The sequence below is a fragment of the Anabrus simplex genome, chromosome 1, assembly GCF_040414725.1.
Source record: "Anabrus simplex isolate iqAnaSimp1 chromosome 1, ASM4041472v1, whole genome shotgun sequence".
In the NCBI taxonomy this organism is placed as follows: Eukaryota; Metazoa; Arthropoda; class Insecta; order Orthoptera; family Tettigoniidae; genus Anabrus; species Anabrus simplex.
Genome location: NC_090265.1, coordinates 866180597 through 866202998, shown reverse-complemented (window position 1 = coordinate 866202998; position 22402 = coordinate 866180597). Strand labels below are relative to the sequence as shown.

The following is a 22402-nucleotide window of genomic DNA, read 5'->3' as shown; positions in this document are numbered from 1 at the left end:
AAGAAGGAGTGGTCAAAACTTTATGCCAATTGCAGGGTAGACTGACGTCACTGAGGTATGCTCATGATGTGAAATGCGCCGCTGTGTTGCGCACGTAGCGAACGATAAATGGGACACGACGTTGGCGAATGGCCCACTTCGTACCGTGATTTCTCAGCCGACAGTCATTGTAGAACGTGTTGTCGTGTGCCACAGGACACGTGTATAGCTAAGAATGCCAGGCCGCCATCAACGGAGGCATTTCCAGCAGACAGACGACTTTACGAGGGGTATGGTGATCGGGCTGAGAAGGGCAGGTTGGTCGCTTCGTCAAATCGCAGCCGATACCCATAGGGATGTGTCCACGGTGCAGCGCCTGTGGCGAAGATGGTTGGCGCAGGGACATGTGGCACGTGCGGCGAGGGGTCCAGGCGCAGCCCGAGTGACGTCAGCACGCGAGGATCGGCGCATCCGCCGCCAAGCGGTGGCAGCCCTGCACACCACGTCAATCGCCATTCTTCAGCATGTGCAAGACACCCTGGCTGTTCCAATATCGACCAGAACAATTTCCCGTCGATTGGTTGAAGGAGGCCTGCACTCCCAGCGTCCGCTCAGAAGACTACCATTGACTCCACAGCATAGACGTGCACACCTGGCATGGTGCCGGGCTAGAGCGACTTGGATGAGGGAATGGCGGAACGTCGTGTTCTCTGATGAGTCACGCTTCTGTTCTGTCAGTGATAGTCACCGCAGACGAGTGTGGCGTCGGCGTGGAGAAAGGTCAAATCCGGCAGTAACTGTGGAGCGCCCTACCGCTAGACAACGCGGCATTATGGTTTGGGGCGCTATTGCGTATGATTCCACGTCACCTCTAGTGCGTATTCAAGGCATGTTAAATGCCCACCGCTACGTGCAGCATGTGCTGCGGCCGGTGGCACTCCCGTACCTTCAGGGGCTGCCCAATGCTCTGTTTCAGCAGGATAATGCCCGCCCACACACTGCTCGCATCTCCCAACAGGCTCTACGAGGTGTACAGATGCTTCCGTGGCCAGCGTACTCTCCGGATCTCTCACCAATCGAACACGTGTGGGATCTCATTGGATGCCGTTTGCAAACTCTGCCCCAGCCTCGTACGGACGACCAACTGTGGCAAATGGTTGACAGAGAATGGAGAACCATCCCTCAGGACACCATCCGCACTCTTATTGACTCTGTACCTCGACGTGTTTCTGCGTGCATCGCCGCTCGCGGTGGTCCTACATCCTACTGAGTCGATGCCGTGCGCATTGTGTAACCTGCATATCGGTTTGAAATAAACATCAATTATTCGTCCGTGCCGTCTCTGTTTCTTCCCCAACTTTCATCCCTTTCGAACCACTCCTTCTTGGTGTTGCATTTGCTCTGTCAGTCAGTGTATTATATCTTGCCAGGAACAAATGTGGATTTAGCTTTCATAAAAGATGGTGCAGAATAGAAGATGAAGACTATTCAACAAAGTAACTGGAGATAACCCCTAACTCATTTTATCTAACATAAACCTGCTTCTAAAATGATTTTAACTCACCTTTTTGGGGGATTATGAGATTTCCACTTCTTCTCACTATCATAATATTCCAACTGAGCAGACGACTCGGATGACTCACCGCGTAACACAAAGAATTTCTTTCTCATAGTCTGCAACAAATGAGAGTATTTATTTTAAATTTGGCTTATTTATTTACCATCAATAAAATGAATACAAATCTGCTTTTAACACTCAAGAAACTGTAAAAAGTACTTAGATAACTTGAGAGAGCATAAAAATGCACGTCACCTAATATTTACATAATAAAATTATGAAATGAGAGGGATATATCTGAATGAGATCTACAGCCAACACATAATAGCATTACATGAACATTTTTCACTATTTATTGTCAGAAATAAACTAACCTCTGTAATACCAAATTTCGAAATAGAGACTCACAAAGGAAGGGCACATAATGGGGAATTGCTCATCTTATGTAAATTTTGCACACATGTTAAATGAGCCAAGAATAACACAATGGCCAAAATACTTCTTTCAGAAATTAATTTGTGCAACCTACAGAAAGCGTTTAAGTTCATATGTTTGAATTGGCGCGCTCAGCTACGCAGTTCCGCACCACATATGGAGTTCCGCACCACATATGGAGTTCACTCGTCAAAAGGCCACTATCCATACCCTAACTGCAACTCCCACTGTCCAACAGCTAATTTGAGACCACGCAGACATAGGCTTAAAAAGGAAGTCTGCTCAATATAGGAGAAGTGGTAAGCAGAGCCCGCTTTTGTTTTAGTCAATGAAACAAAGGTTTCATCGTCTCGAAAGCAAAAACGATTTACCGTATAATCCCAAATACCACCCGCCACTGAATAAGACCTGCACCCTAAATTTAAGACAGCAAATTACAGAAAAAAATAAAAAATCAAATAACTTACATACCTATTTAATTTTCTTCAAATATACCACAGCTTACAATTAATAAAACCATCACAAAAATCATAAATAAAATCGGTCCAATACTCAGATCATTCACCTATCACTGTCGTCATCTGAAGTGTTTCGAGTTCTTTTCAGATCTCTAGTGCTTTCAATTGACACATTTCACTGGAAACACCATATCTTAACTCACGTTTTTCTATCACAAATTTATGGAGTCGTTCTTCAATTTCTGGAAACACTGCACTCCGCCCGCGGAATGCTCCCTATCGCCGTTAGTTTTTAGAAGTTTTTTCTTTTTCTTCCGCCAATCACAAATACACAATTCATCAATATCGTACTTTCTGCCAACGGCAAGATTTCCATATATTTCATCTTCGCTTACAACTTTAAGTTTCTCACACACAGTAAATGACCGCAGACGCCGTTTTGAATCCATCGCTTACTATCGAGACAGCACTTTCAGGGGACAGATAGGGAACTCGAATGTGAGCAAGGTAGACTTCCATAACCAACAGTCTTGACTATCACAAAGTATGATATCCCACAAGATCAGCTATTCGCGCACCCAGCATGCCAGCAATACTTGTGAAACAAATTATGATCGAGCATCTGCAGCAGCGGCTTTCATATTTACCCATATTCTTTGATTTACCATATTTCATTTCCCTACATTTCGCGTTTACATACCACTGTAACCGTATTGAGGAAAAAAATCAATCTTGTTTTCTAGAACGCATCTTAAACACAATAAGACCTGAATGCCCATTTACATGTGGTATATTGAGTATGGTAACCACATTCAGATGTATTTCAATACTCCATGTAAACATAGTAAATATTTACAAGAATGAACGGCTTGAATATGACCCACACCCAAGATTTAGAACCAATATTTTGAGGGAAAAGTGGGGTGGTATTCAGGATTATACGATATATTTGTGGGAAAAGCATGTAAAGAACAGAGGGCATGCCGAGACAAATTGAGGGAAATGGGCACGTACTGTCAGAAAAATCTATTTGGCCCATCAAAGTAATGAATTAATTTATGATGTGACCGTCCAGCAGTGGGCTATGCAAGTTGTTCATGAAGAACAATGCATGGGGTTTAAAGCATGCCACACGTGGGTATGTAATGTAAAGCAACACAATGGTATTGTGTCATGGAAAATAACATCAGCAACGATGAAAAAGCAGACAACGAAGAAGTAGATACTATGACAGCAGCAGATATATTCGTGGAAGAAATTAAATCTGTTATAGAGTCCTATGGCCCCGAAAACATGTGTAACAGTGATCAGAGTGGGTTCAGCCTGGAGATGTGTATTGAAGGACATTGACTTTAAAAGGGAAATACTCAATTACCGCTGCAGTGCAATCTGTAGTGTCCACCACTCACAGTTAGACCATAATGCCGAGAGTTACCTGAAGTGGCAAACTTATGGGGCCTTTCTGCATCACTTCAAGAGATTCGAAAGGTGTGTTTCGTAAGAAGGTGAAAAAGAACATTTTTTTCCATGAAAATAATCAGATTAGTTGCACTAAAACCAGAAAAATGGGATCCACTCCTATGTTTACATAGCCTGCCTGCTTCCTCCAGCATATCAGTGCTTGTTCTACATCAGACATTAGATATACTGTACATTTCACTATAGAGATTTACTTCTTTGCCTGTAGTCCTAACTCAAAGACATCATATTATGACAAGATGATCACAACCATAATTTTTGTTATTATATATATTTTAATGTTATTCCTGCAACATTGTCTTGTATACATATGTTTTAGTTATCACATGATCTGTTTAGTTTTTATTCAGCTAAAGATGGCCTTTAAAAGGCTGAAACTAGTCCCAAGACTGATGTAATATTATTATTTACTTGATATATTGTATTGAAAAGGTGGACACTCTTGTCAATGTATTTCTTTTGAATCGTTTAATGGCGTATTCAAGCAAAATACACCATCCGGTAAAGTTGCACTCATTCTGGATTCCTTTTCTGGACATAAATCTACACAAAATGAAGATACCATACATCTGATGATGATCCCTCCTGGTGCCACAGCTTATTGTCAACCACTAAGATATACACGGGCTTAGAGTACGGAAGGGCTTTTTACAAAGATTACCCGACACTGTTCGATTATTTAATTTGGACATTGTTTTGATGCAGAGGTACATCATCTTGAAAAATCAATCTCTGACATACCACCAACTATCGTCTCCTTGTTTTCGTCCCATGAGACTGGTACAGAACTTGTCCAAAATCCCGGGAGCCTCTGAGCATCCTGTGCAATATTGTTTTGACAGCAGTGCCTTAAGATGGTCCACTTGCCCTTATCCTCACTTTGTTAGGTGTAGTTGGTGTAGAACCGCTTTCAAAATTTCAACCACAAACATCATTGTTGCAGAAACTATAAGGAGTAACTTACTTTCATGTGTAACGTACCTTGTTATACTGATTAAATTTATTTTTACCATTACAATCTTATTCTCCTGCCATTATTGACCCACAATCAATGCAGGAATTATATTAATTCTCTTAATGCCACTACATCATCTTTGCGATGAGCTACGCAATTATTAATGAAATAAGAAAGAAAATCAGTTGTAGGGTCCCTCAACGAGTAAACTCAACATGCACCGAAATTCCGCGTGCCAATTCAAACATGCAAATTTTAACGCTTTCTGTAGGTCGCATAAATTAATTTCCAAAAGAAATGTTTAGGCTATTGTGTTAGTCTTGGCTCATTTAATGTGTGTGCAAAATTTATGTAAGATCCATGATTCCCCAGTTCACAGCCTTCCCTTTCAGTTGTTTAGTCCTACATTGTTTGCCACTGAAGAAATCAAAAATTCTGAGTTATAATACTCTATCTCGTAAACACAATGCGGTCATGTCGCTAGCCCATTTCTAAGAGAAAAGGGTGTGTAGACATCTAAATCTATTAGGTAAATAACATGATTTTGCTATACACTTCAAATTTTGGCCTTGTGCACTGTATTTATCTCAGATTAGATATACAAAAGTCTAAAATAAGTGTTGGAAAGGAAAGAAAAGTGTCAAATCAAGTCATATATAGAGAAATAGAAAAGGCTCCCTCACTACTACTACTGCTACTTCTCCTTCTCAGACCCAGCTGAGTTTGTTTCTGCTTCCCAGCTTCATCAGGAGGGCAGGCATCAACATTCATTGGAAGACTATCTTCAATCATCATCACTGTTTACCTAGTCTTTTCTTAAATGATTTCAAAGAAGTTGGAAATTTATCAGAGATCTCCTTTGGTAAATTATTCAAATCCCTACTCGTCCTATAAACAAATATTTGCCCCAATTATTGTGTTCTTGAATTCCAACTTTATCTTCATATCACTGTATGTCTACCCTTCTCTTTCATCCACAAATGAAAAATGAACTAGAAACCCAACTCTAATTTTTAAACTCAAAATGAAATACCTATTACAAAATCAGCTCATTTCAATTCTTATCTAACACATATCTGTACGTATCTTGACAGAACTTCATTCTTGATGTGGCTACATGCTCCTCAGGGGCTGAAAAGTGATGGAAGTAGAAGAACTCGGATTGAGTCACTTTCCACATCACACTTACATTGTACCATCATGTACTTAATTACATTTATTACTGATAAAGTGTCCTAACCACAGACAAGAAGTGAATTTCCACGAATAAAATACAAATCAGAAAAGGTAGCAGATAGCAGATCTCACAGCATGATAACATTTTTATTTTTTCCACCAGGAGAGCACTAAGATTTGGTCAAAAGTTAGTGTGATTCTTGCGAACAATACTGAATATCGCTCAGTTTAAGTACTGCTGTGACGTATCACTAAAATGACAAACATCACTTGAAGAAGAACTGAATATTTAATGTTTCCAGAAGCATCCTTCAGTCTGAAAATTATAGCCCATGCTACATCCATTGTTTCGCAGTTTGAAATGTCTTCATGGATATACTTGGTAGGAAGCAAATTCCAATTCCAGTTTGCATTGGTCAGTGTTCTCAATCATGTTTTGAAACAATTTGAAACATCCACTACTTCTGGATGCTTCACCACAGTCATGAAAAGGGAATTTGTCCAACATATAGTTGCATATTGTAGTGAAGAAATTCCTTACCAAATTGAAAAACTGTCTCATGTCATCTCCAGATAACCTGCCAGCCTCACTTCCTTGCTTAATGTGCTGTCGTATATTAACTCCAGTTACAAGATCATTGTCATCTTTCTGACAACTCCTGCTACTGAACTCAATATCAGTAAACTGCATTTCAAACTTACTTCTATTTACTTTCCAATCTTTTCAGTTTTCACAAACCTCACCATTACATCCATCAACAATGCATTCATGTATCTGGCCACATTATGTATGGAGCTTGCAACATGTTGTACTTTGTGAAACTGGGGAGTGTGCTCTTCAGAAATAACAAGTTGCAAGAAATTTGCTATTGCTGGTTTCTTCCCGCTTCACTTCTTCATCAACACGAAACGATTTCAATGTTCTAATATCCTGTTTATTGAATTGGTGAGAGATAACCATCTTGTGCTGCCATGGTTCAAGATTTTGTGGCTTTTGAGCTCAGGTCCATTCATTTCCCAATACATCTTCAATTTATTCATTTCTCTTTTGGAGCTTCTTTCAAGAAAGAAATATAGATCTACTAACAATGCTTCCATGTTTGCACTTCCTTCCAATGTTTTGGTAACCTTCTGGGCAGCTAAGTGAAGTAGGTGACCGATACAGTCTCATAATCATTGAAGGATTCTGCTGTTTCAAAAATGCTGACACTCCTTTAAATTTACCTACTGTTGTATGTGCACTGTCGCAACCAAACGATTAACAATTTTCTCATTTCAGCATCTTGAATTAATTTCTCCATCAAACACCTGAAATATTCCTTCCCTAGAGTCATCACATTTCACCAAACTAAGGAGTTAAGTAACAATCTGTATTTTTTTTCTTCACAAGAATAAGTGAACACTAAAAGATGCAATTTGCGGTCATTGTTACCATTACTACAGTGAGTTTCTCTCATTCGTTGGCCAGCAGACGCGCCCAGCTTGTCTGCCTCCCGTTGACTCATCACTCCCCGTTACACAGCGCAGCGACAGCACGGGAATGCCCGCACTTTGCAATTCAGGTCCGTGCTTAGAACGTGTATTAAGTGTTGATCTGTTGCTCCAACTGTTCTCGAGTTGTGAAGTGTTACTTCGGGGTATAATTCACATAATGCCTCCACATGTGTACGTGGTAGAGGAAAGGGTATTTATATACAATAATTATTTGAAAACAGAGTCTTGCAGGGAAGCTGTTAGGGGATTTGTAACACAATTTCTAGGTGTACGATCTCAACATAGAGAGACTGTGCGGAAACTCGTAAAAAAAAAAAAAAAAAAGAATTGAGAGGAACTGGTTCTTAACTCGATAAGAAGCGGTGTTTAAAAAAACGTGTACTTAACGAGGAAAAAAGTAAATGAAATTGCCAAAATATTACAACTTACGCCTACAAAATCCCTAAGACGACTTGGACAATAAGCCGGGACAGAGCTCGGCATGGAGGGCTATGAAAATGTTAAAATTGTGAATTGGAGTTTCCTAAGACGATGCCAGAAGTGAGGATGCAGGAGCAGAACATTTCCAACATCTTGTCATAAGGTACAAGCTTATTTTCTCAATTCTGAACACATGCTGGGAATTTGTTCAGCAAAGATATTACGCTTACGGTCAAAGGTTGTAAACAAATATCGCCACCTCGTAATTTTTTCACGAACTATCTTTTAATAGTGAGTCTCCGATGCAATGTACCATACGAAACTGAAGTTTTTCACATTTGTGGGGAAAATTTTAAAACAGCACTTCGAACTACACTCCTCATCCATGATACAGCTACCTACAGCGGCAAGTCAATATGATGCAATTTCGTTTTAAGAGTATATTTCCTATTTAGACGAGAGCGTACAATTTCTTTAAGGCAGCCGGTGAACTGTATCATCTTCCGCATTAAGGTATGTACCGTACGTTTGAAATGTTATTGCTTGTTTTGGATTACCATCGTTTACTTCACTGTTTTATTTATTCAGGACTGGTTATTGTCAGACTTGGTATACAACTAGCTGTATTGCATTCCTGGAGTGACGCTGTTCCCTTAAAAATTTCAGACAATGGAGTTAAGTCTTTATTTTTGCGAAGATGGAAAGTGCTGTGCACTTCTTATAAACATATAAACTAGGATTGGATTGGAGGGTCATTGGCTTTCGGAATGAACTCATTTCTCTCTTACAAGTTACGGTACATAACTTCACATTTGGACATATTAAATGAGTTAGACCTATAGTGAAGTTTTAACTCATCGAAGTCGTGAAATCCATACCTATCAGTACCCCTTCCACACATGACAAATCCGCAGAAAGTACAGAAAATCCTTAGTAGTTGGCATCTTGGTATGCTTCTTCAATTTAGATACCAGCTAATTTGCAATAGGTGATGGCATATCATTTGATTCAGGGTAGTGACAGCACCTTGTATTAATAAGAAAATAGGTCCCACGGTTAGGATTTTAAGGTGAAATTTTCATACAAAAAAGGAATGGAAAAGGTGCTAAAATAAAGTTAAGAAAGAGACAAAAGGTGCTGTTTTACTCAACTAATTCAAAAAATCGATCTATTCTAGGTTATTGAGTTACAAACAAATACATCAAATCATCACTCACCAGAAAGGAAAATACAGGAAGCTATTGCATTTCTAGGCATTGAGCTTCTCTATATCTTTTTTTAACAAGTCTGTTTCTATTAGGAGACAGAACGTCTTTGTAGCTGCTAAAGCTTCTTTCGACATCCACAGAAACCAGTGGAACAAACTTCGTATTCACGTGGAATGGCAACTCTACAGATGTGGCAAATTCCTCAACATCTGGATTCATCTAAAGACTAGACTCAAGTTTGTCTGTGAAATTAAGAAGGTGGACTGTGAGTGCAAAACGAGTGTATTACTAGATTTTGCCGTGCTGATGATGTCCAGGGCCTGATTTTTTTTCTGTCTTGGGAATTTAAAACAAGATTCCATAGAAACAGATGGAACTGTAATACGGTGTAGTATTTGCAATAAACTGAGCAATCCCTCTTTCTCACTTCCACTTGTTCGTTCAACCCTTGTCCAGTTTCTCTACAGGGTCAGGTATGAGGCAAGATGAATCTGTCATGGCGGGTTTTTTATGACTGGACAAATCATCATCAACAGCGTCATATGCCCTCACTCCATATTATAACAGTCCGTGAGTCGTTTTTCAAATAAGGGTTCGAAGATAGTGAAAGTACGCCTCGGCTGGTGTCAATTAGGCTCTTATTACTATAGCAAGAATTCATTCCACTTAACTATGTAAGGCTATTATAATTCTTAATTCAACAAAATGAAAATATAGAGAATTCTAGTTTCTTGGAAGGATATTCCAATTTAATTAATCAAACGTAAATGGAAATAAAATAACAATAATATTTACATTACAACATGATTGGAAAATAAGAATAAAATTGACATTGCATGCTCTGTTAGTTTGGATCATAACATAATCACATGTTGGTAATAAACTAATTTAAATTCAAAACTTGACTTGTAACAAATCCAACATGGAACTTGCTGAAGACTTATTTACCATGACACATTAAATCATTTTACTATATTTTCATTGTCCACCAATCATAGAATTAAAATAAGAAATATTTAGTTATTTCACTCGCATTTGCCACTCCTTAGTCCAAGATTTTATCTTTCGATATTCATCAATGTTATGACTCATCGCATGAATTAACTATCTATCTAACAACTTGAGTATTCCATAATAACTTATGTCCAACGCTGTCGCTTGTTAATAACGTAATCACATACTATTCAGAGACACTGCGACTAATTCTAACAAGTAAATTCAATCAAAGTAGGAACAGCATCTCCAGGAACGTCATATCCGCCGCACCTAAAATACCTAACATCTAGCCGATAACGTCATTAATAAATAAGTAGACTTGGAAAAAATCCAACACCATCTGGCTTCACCGAGATTATTCTCCTGAAAATTATGAAGATCTACTACTCTCTACAGAAATCCATACTATAAAGCAACTACAATGAGCTAGAACCCATTACAGTTACTGCGTAAGAGGAGACTGGGATTCCTTGAACATATCATGAGGATGCAGGATTCGAGACTTCTGAAATAACTAGTACAACACAATCTTGTCTCAAAAAATACCACAACAAAGGAAATAGGCCTTACAACAAAAGACACCACAAATAAGATAAAATTGAATACAAAACTCAAGAATACAAACCTCCGCTTTACCCTTACACAAAACAAACCAACAACACCCATATTTTCAACTGAGGAAAGGGCACGAAGATCTGAGCGTCTGAAGAAGTACTGGAAAGACCGCAAAGCCCGAACAATCCCTTCAAAGAGACCTGAACGACTGACTGACTAAAGTGATCCTATGTGGTCATAAAAGAAGAAGAAGAAGAAAAAGCAACTAATTAAATACTAATCATGCACTGCTACAGGTGACAATAACATCACTTATGTTGAGACATCTCATTACCTTCATATCAATGTCATCTACTGTCGAAGATCCTCTATCAATGATTATCCGTTCAAATATGTAACATTCGCATTTTGTTGTGCCATAGATTAATCTTTTGATGACCGTATACACATTTCAGTACTTATAATCTTCAGAACATTATGCAAAAAACACTATCATCAAATCTTATCACTTGTCTATTTCCGGTGCCACTTCAACTTCGCATGATGAACATCATATTTAATCTTTCTCAACCTTAAATTCATTAAAATTCTCAAAGACCACACTACACTTCCGTAATGCTTATTTTCAACAAATCATATATCACAGTAACCTCATTTTATCATATTAACATCCTGTCGACGACCCTATTATTTACAATTCACATCACCTTACACGTGCACCATGCCTATTTGTAATTATCCATCCCAAAATATACTAGCACATATATCCGAAGAAACCATCTCATCATCAAATACGTGTCAGAATCATCCTAGTATTAACCTGAAGAAATACTCATGTCTTAAACAAATCATATTACATACTATCCACTTCATTCCGTATTGATATTGTAATCAAGATAACAATTAAGTAAAAAGGTTCCACCTGATCGGTACTTTTTTTATTATTTAGCCTTCGGCTAAATTTCATATCATTAAAAACTTACAGTACATGTTTCGACTGCTTAGCAATCATCATCAACTGTTTCGCTTAAAGCTTAGGTGAAAAAGCATAAAACATTTCATAATTAAAATTAAAATATGTTAGTAAGGGACGCTTAAGTGGTGAGGGAGGGTGGGGTTGTGTTTGTTAGTTAATATTAAAATTATACAAATTATAAAACTATTCTAATTAATTTCTATTTAATTTGTATAATTTTAATCTTAACTAACAAACACAACCCCCCCCCCCTTCCTCACCACTTAAGCGTCCCTTACTAACACATTTTAATTTTAATTATGAAATGTTTTATGCTTTTTCACCTAAGCTTTAAGCGAAACAGCTGATGATGACTGTTAAGCAATCGAAACATGTACTGTAAGTTTTTAATGACATAAAATTTAGCCGAAGGTTAAATAATAAAAAAGTATCGATCAGGTGGAACCTTTTACTTAACTGTTATCTTGATTACACAAATCATACACGTACATGAAAGCTATCATATAAGAAGATCTCAAACAACACGTAAATCACATCATCTCACAATAATTATCTACGCAACAACTAGTATGTAATTTCAATTATGAGGATTATATTTCCTACATTCACGAACAATCTTTAGGAAATCCTGAAATAATTACCATCAATGCGTGCTTTACAAGTCGAATATTGCATGGGAAACATAATTCTAATATCTCCTTATTGAAAACTTAACTGCTATTACGGATATCATTGAATATTTGCGACATCACATTATGTTACTCGAGTTGTATCTTAATTAATGACAAATAAAAGAAAAATCTATGCTACTGCTATGCATTCTACATGACAGAATAGAGGAAAGACAACATCTTGGGGTACTTATCATTGACGGACTCTTGTAGCTCATCTCTATCCTCTCATCTGGTTGAATTTTAAATGTAATTTCATTTCACCAATTTCACCATAGTTCTAGGCTTGTCAGGACACTAATCCTGTTCAAGCCCTCATGGTTGATTTGGTTATGGTATTACAGTAACAATCTTCCACCTTCGTGGGCATTCTGACCAGAAACTTGTACAATCGGAATTAGTACAATGATATGTAACACACAATATTTCAATGTTAATCCAAAAACACTCGCCTTGTTTCTTATATTAAACACTAGATATTATTATTACAATTTCTTTCCGTATTCCTCTCACAATAACTTCCCAAGTCTTACAATTTTTAGCTTCCTTCTTAAATGTACCTAGCAGTACTTTCTCTCGACCTTCAATCTCAATTCTTTTTTTTCCAATATAATCGTTCATATAAAACAAAATCCTATTTAAATATTACAATTATAACATTGGTTCACATTTTATAACTTCTGAAAAATTATAATTTCCTTTCCATCTGTTTTTGATATCTGAGGAATGCCTTCAAAAATATAACAAAGTCACTCTCTTAATTAAGAATGTTACAAGTGAACTATGTAGGATGAGTGGAATGTAATTTTTATAAAGACTTTATTGGCGAAGTATCATATAATGTTTTATTTATCATGACCTAACCTGTACTGTTATTTGTAGAGCATAAGATAATTTAATGAACTAACCTGTACTGTATAATGTTGTAACATAGGCATTTGTAAATAGTAGAATTCTGTCTATAGTTCCTGGAAAGATCTAGAAAGTTACATAACTTTTGTACTGGGTGTGTTACTTTGTTGGTATGTGTTCTAGAAAGTGTGTTCTGTTTATTCTGGAAAAATACGACTTTCGCGATCGTGCGTATTCTAGAATGTTAGGCAGAGTTCGCAATCGAAAGTAAGATTGTGATTGGTGAGTCTAGGTGGCGATAGGGAACACGTGCATGCTGATTGGTTGCCTCCTAGGCCAGTAATTCCTATATATAGTGAGCGAGGCAGTGTTCGAATGAATTTCTGTACCCTGAATTCTGTCGGTCTCGGTTTATCTGTCTGTGAGCAGCCTATCTGGATGACGTCCCTCCGGTTTTCGGGATGGCACACTCCTCGGGTAAGCACTCTTGAATTCCGTTCCTGCTAAAAATTCCGTAATGTTCCGATTTGGTTTTCATACAGGAGTCTGCCCTAACCTCGCCTAGATTCACCAAATTAGTTATTTATGACGCCTTAGTTTTTCAGCTAGACTCACCTGTTAGTTTTCGAGGCATTCCCGTTTTGTTTCACTAAAATATGTATATTGTAGTTTAATAGTATTTCCCTTGGGGTTTGCCTCTGATAGTTCGGTATCACTTTAGGTACGCTAGATTTTGGATAACCTGTAAATTGCATTGTACTACTGCATTGTAACTAGACGTACGGTTGATTTGAAATTTGAATTTACACTGCTACGAATAACCTATGTATATCACTGAAACTTATAGCTCATAACTTGGAATGTATGTGTAGAATTATCTTGTAAATAATATTTTTAAAACTAAGGATCACGGTGATTCATTTCGGAATCCGCTATCTAAGCCATGTCCATGCCTTTGGTAGGTTCCCAGCCCTTCCATCTTCCTGTTTTGTCGTTCACTAGTTGGCCCTACTGATAGTTACGGACTTGTTTTGTTGGAGATCCGCGTATGCTAGCTACTGCTTTTCCGAGTGTGTAGTGTTTTCTTATATTGTGTATTGTACTCTTACCTTCCACTTTTAACTGTGTTTGTGCCTTGTTTGGTGTTACCACTGTTGTAGAGGTAACAAAGAAATCATGCAAAGGAACACGCTTAACCATTCACTTGTATCTTCTTGACGTGTACAATTGATTGTTTCATCAACGCCTTCTTGATCACTGAACTTGCATCATTCAAAGCATGACCTCCGCCGCACATGCCATTGCTGGACCTGAATGTCACACATAAAACTTGCTTTATTCTCCCACTGACGTTTATCTTTAATTTACTTGTTTCCGCTTATGCGCTAGATGATGTTTTTCTGATTATAATTATCCAATGACCACGGGGTTTTGAGCTTATGAATTTACGCCTTCATCCTATTTCCATCAAAATTTCCTATTCAAATGAGCAGGTTATCTCGGCCGGCAGACACAGTTGGACATATAGCAACTGAACGTATAACAGCTGGACGTATACTTCCGTATAATTTCCATTGGCCTCTTCCTTACCATAACCTTCAATGGTTCTATAACTGATCTGGAAACCATTGAAAGGTTATAATATGAGCATTGTGGAAAGATTTGGAATTTAATCCAGGTATTTGGCATGCAATCTAGAGATTAGAAATTGTATACCACCCCCTCCCTTACCCTGCTGGCCAAAATTTTCATGGTGATTTTTTTTTTTTTTTTTTTTTTTTGATGAACAGGACTTGAATGGCTAACCACAGAGTCAGACGTCAATGCCTTAACGATCATGGCCACCAGGTGGGTTACAGAAAGAGGATTTGCGCATACGCAATATTATTTTCCATTGTTGCAGGTGTTCATGGAATGAAATATGCATTTACGTAGCGAACTATTTGTTTTGGTAAAGTGAGAGAAACAGAACTTGCGCATACACAATATTATTTTCCATTGCTGCAGGTGCTCTTTCAGTCCTGCATTTACTGGAAGTAAAAAGGAATGAAACTCACAAGTCATATCTTTTTATAAATGATAAGATGCACTCTAGAAGATTATTGAAAAGCTACAGTGTAAGAAAAAATAGGAAAAAAAGGGGGATTATGGACACTGTTGAGAAAAAAAATAATTAAAGTAACAAAAAAGGGAAAGAAAATTCTAGAAAAATCCCTCCTTTCTCAACTAGAGAGAAAATCTCACACTGTGGTATCTTTCCAAAGAGCTTTAATTTACCCTAAGAGAAAAGGTGTACACCTAAAAATCCTAATCCTGTACATTACAAACTTTATTTAAAGTTTTAAAAATTTAATGGTAAAATTTACACAACCTTGAGTTTCTTTAGGTAACCCATCTTGAGAATCACTCCCGCTCTTCCATCGTGGCGGTCCAGATCTTTCCATGTGGAGTCGCCACCTGAAGAGGTGCTCTGCACAGATGACATGGCAAGCAACTCTGTCCCACGCTAGACCATTCAACCAATACACAAAGCGAACATCTAGGAAAAAGAAACACAATATTTAATATTTTTAAAAGCATGAATGGTACAAATAAATTTTTTTCACAAAAATACATACCTATATAAATTAAATAAAAGTTACCCTAATCTCCCCCTGTCATCAAATCTTTTCTTTCCTGGTATAAAAAATAAACTTACCTGATGAAAAGCATTGTATTCATGGTAAAGTTGGTTATAGAAACTGTATCAAGTGAGGACTAAATAAAAAATAACGTAGTTATATCAAATCAAGTTGTTGCAGGGATACAACTGTGATTGAAAATACAGCTAACAAAACATAAGACCAAGGGAATTAACATAAAAAGTACGAAAGATGTGGAGGTTCAAGAGAGTCACAGATATACTCAACACAAGAAATGTAAATCTGGAAATCAGATCTGAAATTAAGGCAGATGAAACACTGAATGAGCATACAGAAACAATTCACGAAACTGCAGTTGATCTATTAGGCCTTTTACTACAGAAAAGGATAAAAGGCTCAATGAAAAGTAAGATTCTTACCTAATGGAACAATGGAGAGTTAAAAAGAACCACAAGATGATTCATGCAAACACCAAAAAACAATTAGGACCAGAGAAGCAAAAGAAGAATGGATGAACAAAAAATGTAAAGAAATTGAAAATCTTGAAAACAAGCATAACAGTTTCAATCTGCATAAGGGAGTGAAAGAGATAAGGTTCACTATCCAAAAATGAATAATCATAATACTAGTCAATGGTGAAAACAAACTAGTTTTGGATATGGAAGAGCAAGTAGAAGTACGGAAGAACTGCATTGCTGATCTCTTCAGAGGAGATCGCTTAGAATCTGACAATATCAAAGAAAGAGGGTCCAGAGATTCTCAAAGAAAAGCTGCAAAGTAAAATCTGACAAAACCATTTGACAGGATCAAATTAACATAGAACTGCTTAAACTGATAGATGGTGAGGAAAATATTAATGTTCTTTTGACATTCTTTAACCACATCTACAATGAAGAAAATATCCCTGCAGACTAACAGAAAACCACCTTTATCAGCCTGCCAAGGAAATCTAATTGTTGTATTTGGATTTACCATTTTGGATGAAAGATAGGTCTCTCCTTGGCAGGGCAAAGACCTAATTGCAATCAGAAAAACTCCACATGAAACATTAAAAACAATCTTTATGATATATTAGTTATTTACTACAGTGAAAATAAGAGAAATGAGATATCTTCTAACAAGCAATAACAACCTGGAACAAATAGAATAAGAGTACAAAGTTTCTGTAAGAGGGAGAACTTTACATAATGATTTTGACTTGAACTAACTCCAAAGACTTTACTGCTTAAAAAAAAAAAAAAAAGGTAAAATTAAAATAGGAAATTCATCTTGCTGGTAATCAAAACATTAAGATAACAGGTTACACTTAAATCACGGTCAAGTGTTGCAATGTTTCGTGTAAAGTTAAGAGGCCAACTTCCGTTTTTTCTTTTTTTAACTGACATGACCAATAATTTATATACAATGAGTGGCCAAAAGTCACGGGAAGGGGTGCCCCATTAGAAAAGGTGCTGTGTAGACCCCTGAGCGTTGTGGCTAGCTGCGGCGTAGCTGAGCAATCTGTCACAGACGCTAGTGTCGAGAAGATGGCAACACGTCTTGAGTTAACCGACTTTGAATGTGGGATGATCATCCGTGCACGGGTCATAGCATTGCGGAGATCACATGCAAATTTGGGTTTCTGAGGTCAACAGTGTCGAGTGTGGATCTTCAATATCACAGAGAGAATGTTACCACTCGCGTAAACCACCACACAGTAAGATCACAGGTGTTTAACGAATGGACATCACGTTGCCTCCGCAGAACCATACCGGGTGCTCGACAATGTTGGGAATCAGGAACCCAGGATTGTAAAGAGGCAACTGCACTGAATAAGCTTCATCAGCCAGTGACCAACTCGTGTCCCTTTGTTGACACCTCAACACAAGAGCTCAACGACGTGCATGGGTCTGCGAACATCGGCATTCGACCATGGAACAGTGGCGGCGTGTGGTATGGTCCGATGAATCCCAGTTACAGTTGTATCGAACTGATGGGCGCGTGAGAATGTGGTGTATGCCCCATGAAGCTATAGATCCTGTGTGTCAACAAGGTTGTGTCCAGACGGGAGGGGGCTCAGTTCTGGTCTGGGCAGCATTCTCATGGTCGCAATCAGTCATCATTGTCCAGCAGCACGGAGCGCTGACAGGTGCACATTATGTGGACATTTCTTTAGACCACTCGCATCCCTTTCTGGCTCTAGAGTACCCTGAGGGAGATGCCATGTTTCAACAGGACAATGCGCCATGTTACCGCTCCGGGGCGCGCAGGTGGTTGGAGGAACAATCCAGTGAAGTTATGACCATGGATTGGCCCTACAGATCCCCCCGATCTTAATCCAATAGAGCCTTTATGGGATGCTGTAGATGCTGGCATACGCTCCATGAACCCCGCACCAACTACACAGGACCAATTGTGGGTAGCAGTGCAAGATGCACGGGTCCAGATCCCTCCAGAACGATTCCAACACATTGCAGAGTCAATACCTCGCCACATTGCTGCGATTTCCGAGGGCTCGCAGAGGGGTAACTCGTTATTAACATCACATTCAGTGGCTTCCCATGGCTTTTGGCCACTCAGTGTACTGTACAAGTATAACAATAGGGTTTCATTAAATGTTCTCAAAAATATAAAATGAGAATTTATTTCTTATTCTTAGAATGAGTATGTGTTGGGAGAGATTTTAAGCTGCGAAACTTTTTTTAAAAGGAACTTAAGACAAAGTTTTATAAAATGAAGTATTCAAAATTAATAAATAATGCTGATTATTACATTCAAAATACACTAACATAATAATGGTTCTTAATTATAATTACGAAAGTTCCATAACTGAATGAAAATGTTATGTAATATTTAATTAAAATTTAAATGAAAAAATAAGAAGTAAAATGAAATAAATTTTATCTTTTTAAATCATGTTTTTTTATTAAACTAAACTGATATTACTTACACAATATTAGCAACCGAAACAGGAAGGGATCTGGTAATTGATGAAAATAGAGATTTATTTCCTCTCTGCAATTGTATAATCCCTCAAAAAAAGAATGAGGGCACGCTTGATAACTGTTTTGGTTACTGCAATATCAGGGATTGGCAGTATAAAATACAAGATTACTCTACTGATTCCTTTGAGTTTTGGCTCTGGGCTCAAGAACTAAACAGGAAAGAGTAAAAGTATATTCTGAACCTTAACTTGTCCTTACAAACAAAAACAAATGAGAATACCTCAGAAAGAAATGAAGTGAGTCAGAGAGCCATGTGTTAGCCTTATGGGTAGAGGCATTGGGTTGAACTGACAGTGTGGCAATTTGGAGCTGGCGTAAGTACAAACCCTCGTAGCAAGCCTTTTTTTTATTTTAATTAAACTAATTTCTCATCGCTTGGAAAGATGTGGGCATTACCCTACAGGGATAATTTATTACGAGCATTATTTACTCATTCCCAGGAGTTTTTCCTAGCACTCACAGAATAAACAAGAAAGATAAGAAAAATGTACCTTGAGACTTAACATCCGTCTGTACAAATAAAACAAACACAAATCAGCTTCCAGTCTGCTGACTTTAATGTTCTTTGTTGGACAAAGAAGCAGTCAGAGTCTAGAAGAACCTCTCCTTAAGGGTCAGTTCTTCCCGAAGATTGAGCACTATTGTCCGCAGCTCTTCCTTTAGACTCGGACAATGGCATTTCCACAGAGTTCTTTTCATTATACCCCAGATACTCTCAATGCGGTTCAGGTCAGGACTAATTGGAGGCCAAGGTATTGTCTCGATTCTTGCCTGTGAACCAAACCATTGCTGAACTGCCTTTTAGGTATGGACTGGAAGATTATTATACTGGAAGCTAATGCGCTGTCCTTCAGGATAAAATATGCCCAATACTGGAATCAACTGGAGACTAAAAAACTGTCTGTAAATTTCAATGTTGCGAATTCTCGACAGCAATCTGATACTGTGTGAGTTAACCCAACCCCTGCAATGAATGCTAAAACGACTACTTCTGTGAGAGGTGACAAAGTAATTAGCATCATACCTGGTGTTGGGTACATGGTATAAAAAGATCTGCCCTGCATCTCCACAGGAAAACATTGTCTTCAATCGCTGAAGGCTACATCTTCCCAAGCAAAGTTTAACATTTCAATGGCATACACGAGGCAATCAATTATTTGTTCTTCGGTCAAATGGAACTTCCCAGCGATGAAGTCTTTTCAGAGTTCTGCATGCTTAAATTTATTACATGCAAACTGCACTGCACCATGAAATGAATATGAATCCCTCAGTGAAACAGCTGGGAGAAAGGCATTCTCCTCTAGAGCTGTTAGAAGGGATTCATCTTGCTCTTTAGCAGAGGCCCTTACAATGCCTCTTTGCTTTTTGAGCACGTCCCCAAGAATGCTTCGCTCAGTGGGAACACCTTCCCTACGACTGGTTTCTGGCTTTTGATTGTGAAAAGCCAGCCTTCACCAGTGCCAATACGGCTGACCTATGGTCCAGAAGCTCTGCTATTACAAGAATGACGGTTGTAAACGCAGCACAGGGGCCACGTAACAACATGCAAGGACTGTGGGTAATGTCTCTTGAACATTGCACAAATGGACAAGAAGTTGCTTCATCTTTTACACAAATTTTGTGGTAACTGTTTGTAACAGATTAATTTATTTACACACTGGTGTTCAAGAATGTCTGTCATAATTTTTAACCACATTTCATGAAACTTTCATCAAATTAGCCTACACATAACAAACACAAAATAATGGAATGACTAAGATGAAATAGCTATTTGTTTTACGTCGCACCGACACAGATAGGTCTTATGGCGACGATGGGATAGGAAAAGCCTCGGAATAGGAAGGAAGCGGCCTTGGCCTTAATTGAGGTACAGCCCCAGCATTTGCCTGGTGTGAAAATGGGAAACCACGGAAAACCATCTTAAGGGCCGCCAACAGTAGTGTTCGAACCCACTATCTCCTGAATACTGGATAGTGGCCGTACTTAAGTGACTGCAGTTATCGAGCTCAGTAAGATGAAATAGCTACAAGCAATTTAAATAACAGTGACATCTATGAGGTGGATGGTAAAACTTATCTTTAAATGCAAAAATTAAAAAATATGTCCTGGATAGGAATTAAACTCGTGATGTTTGTCTCTGTCTATGTCTATCTATGTCTCAGCTGTCTATGCTACCTCGCACAGGTACAAAGCAACCTGCTGTGCATCATATTACTGACAATGGATGGCTGAACCTAATTACAAGTGACATGTGTATTTCTGAATTTACAAGATTAATCAGAACTAATATGAACTTGAATTCCTTGCATTCTGCCAGCCATAGAGCCAAACTGTTTTCAGGAGCAACTGAGACCCACACTTAACACATTCACGCCCATCATCTGAGCGGCTATTTAAAGGGCTGGCCCAGCTATTTCAGCTGTTAGTGGCAGAGCAAACAACAACGAATTCTTTTCACAATAAGTTCTAAACTGAACAAGATATGGAAACAAAATATTCCACATACTTTAATGAAGTCCTCTAGTATCTCTGTAGGCTGCAGTAGGTAATGTCACACTTTCCTGGGTGAATGGGAACACTACACATTCCAAAAAATAGCGTGTTTCACTAATAATTTAATTTTTGAAGCACACTTTGCACCGTCTTCAGGGGAACTTGTCTATATATGATGGTGAAAACTTTAAGAGAATATGCTCTTTTCTCTTCCCATCTAACCTAAATGATGGATCCTTGGCCGATGCCCTTTTTGGCGGCAAAATTGCAGGACGTTGACTTGGAGCTGATGACGTAGATGGAGCTAGGATTTCGGAGAGGTGACTGTACTTGTTTGTCGGGTTCACTTTTTACCCCGTTTGAGAATTGCCTGGTGTTCCTTTAGATCTTTCGGTACACCCCTATTTGACCGTATTGTTCCACATACAGCAGTGTTCTGTTCCCGTAATTGTTTCGCAAGTCCAACGCTATTTGTAATAATTGTCCATATAGGCTGTTTACTAAGCTTCTAAATTTCATTCTATCTTGAATGGTTTCGTCCTCAATACCCACTTCTTGTAGATCTTCATGAATTTCTGCTAACCAATTGTTGCGGATTTTCAGGGTTAGAGCTAGATTTAGAATTTTCTTTGTCACATATTTGTGACCAAAATAGATCCCAGCAGCGTAGGAACGGCTCCAGTTGAAGGTTGCGCTGTCGGCAGCCCTGAAGATGGTTTTCCGTGGTTTCCCATTTTCACACCAGGCAAATGCTGGGGCTGTACCTTAATTAAGGCCACGGCCGCTTCCTTCACACTCCTAGCCCCTTCCTGCCTCATCGTCGCCATAAGACCTATCTGTGTCGGCGCGACGTAAAGCAAATAACAAAAAAAAAAGATAATTTTCAAGCAGCTAAAAAACTGTGATTTGTAAATTCGCATCACTTGCGTCATTTATATTGTCCTTACACGCCATGGTTATACTTCAGAACGTGATTATACACACACTTGTGCAATCACAAACCAACTACGCAGCTAGTTGTGCGGCGCTAGGTTACCTTCAGAAACAAAACAAAGAAAGTGCATTGGGAGG

General features: G+C 38.4%; 1 protein-coding gene across 2 annotated transcripts in view; it reads right to left on the bottom strand.

Annotated features, from left to right (window-relative positions):
* chico (insulin receptor substrate 1 chico) overlaps window positions 1-22402 on the bottom strand; it is a 454841-nt gene that overhangs the window by 388546 nt on the left and 43893 nt on the right. For both annotated transcript variants that reach the window (XM_067136485.2, XM_067136486.2), the window contains exons 2-3: window positions 15584-15751; window positions 1544-1653 (exon numbers count right to left, since the gene is read on the bottom strand). In XM_067136485.2, the coding sequence (XP_066992586.2) occupies window positions 1544-1653; window positions 15584-15697 (224 nt within the window). In that variant the 5' untranslated portion in view covers window positions 15698-15751. The remainder of the gene's footprint in view (window positions 1-1543; window positions 1654-15583; window positions 15752-22402) is intronic.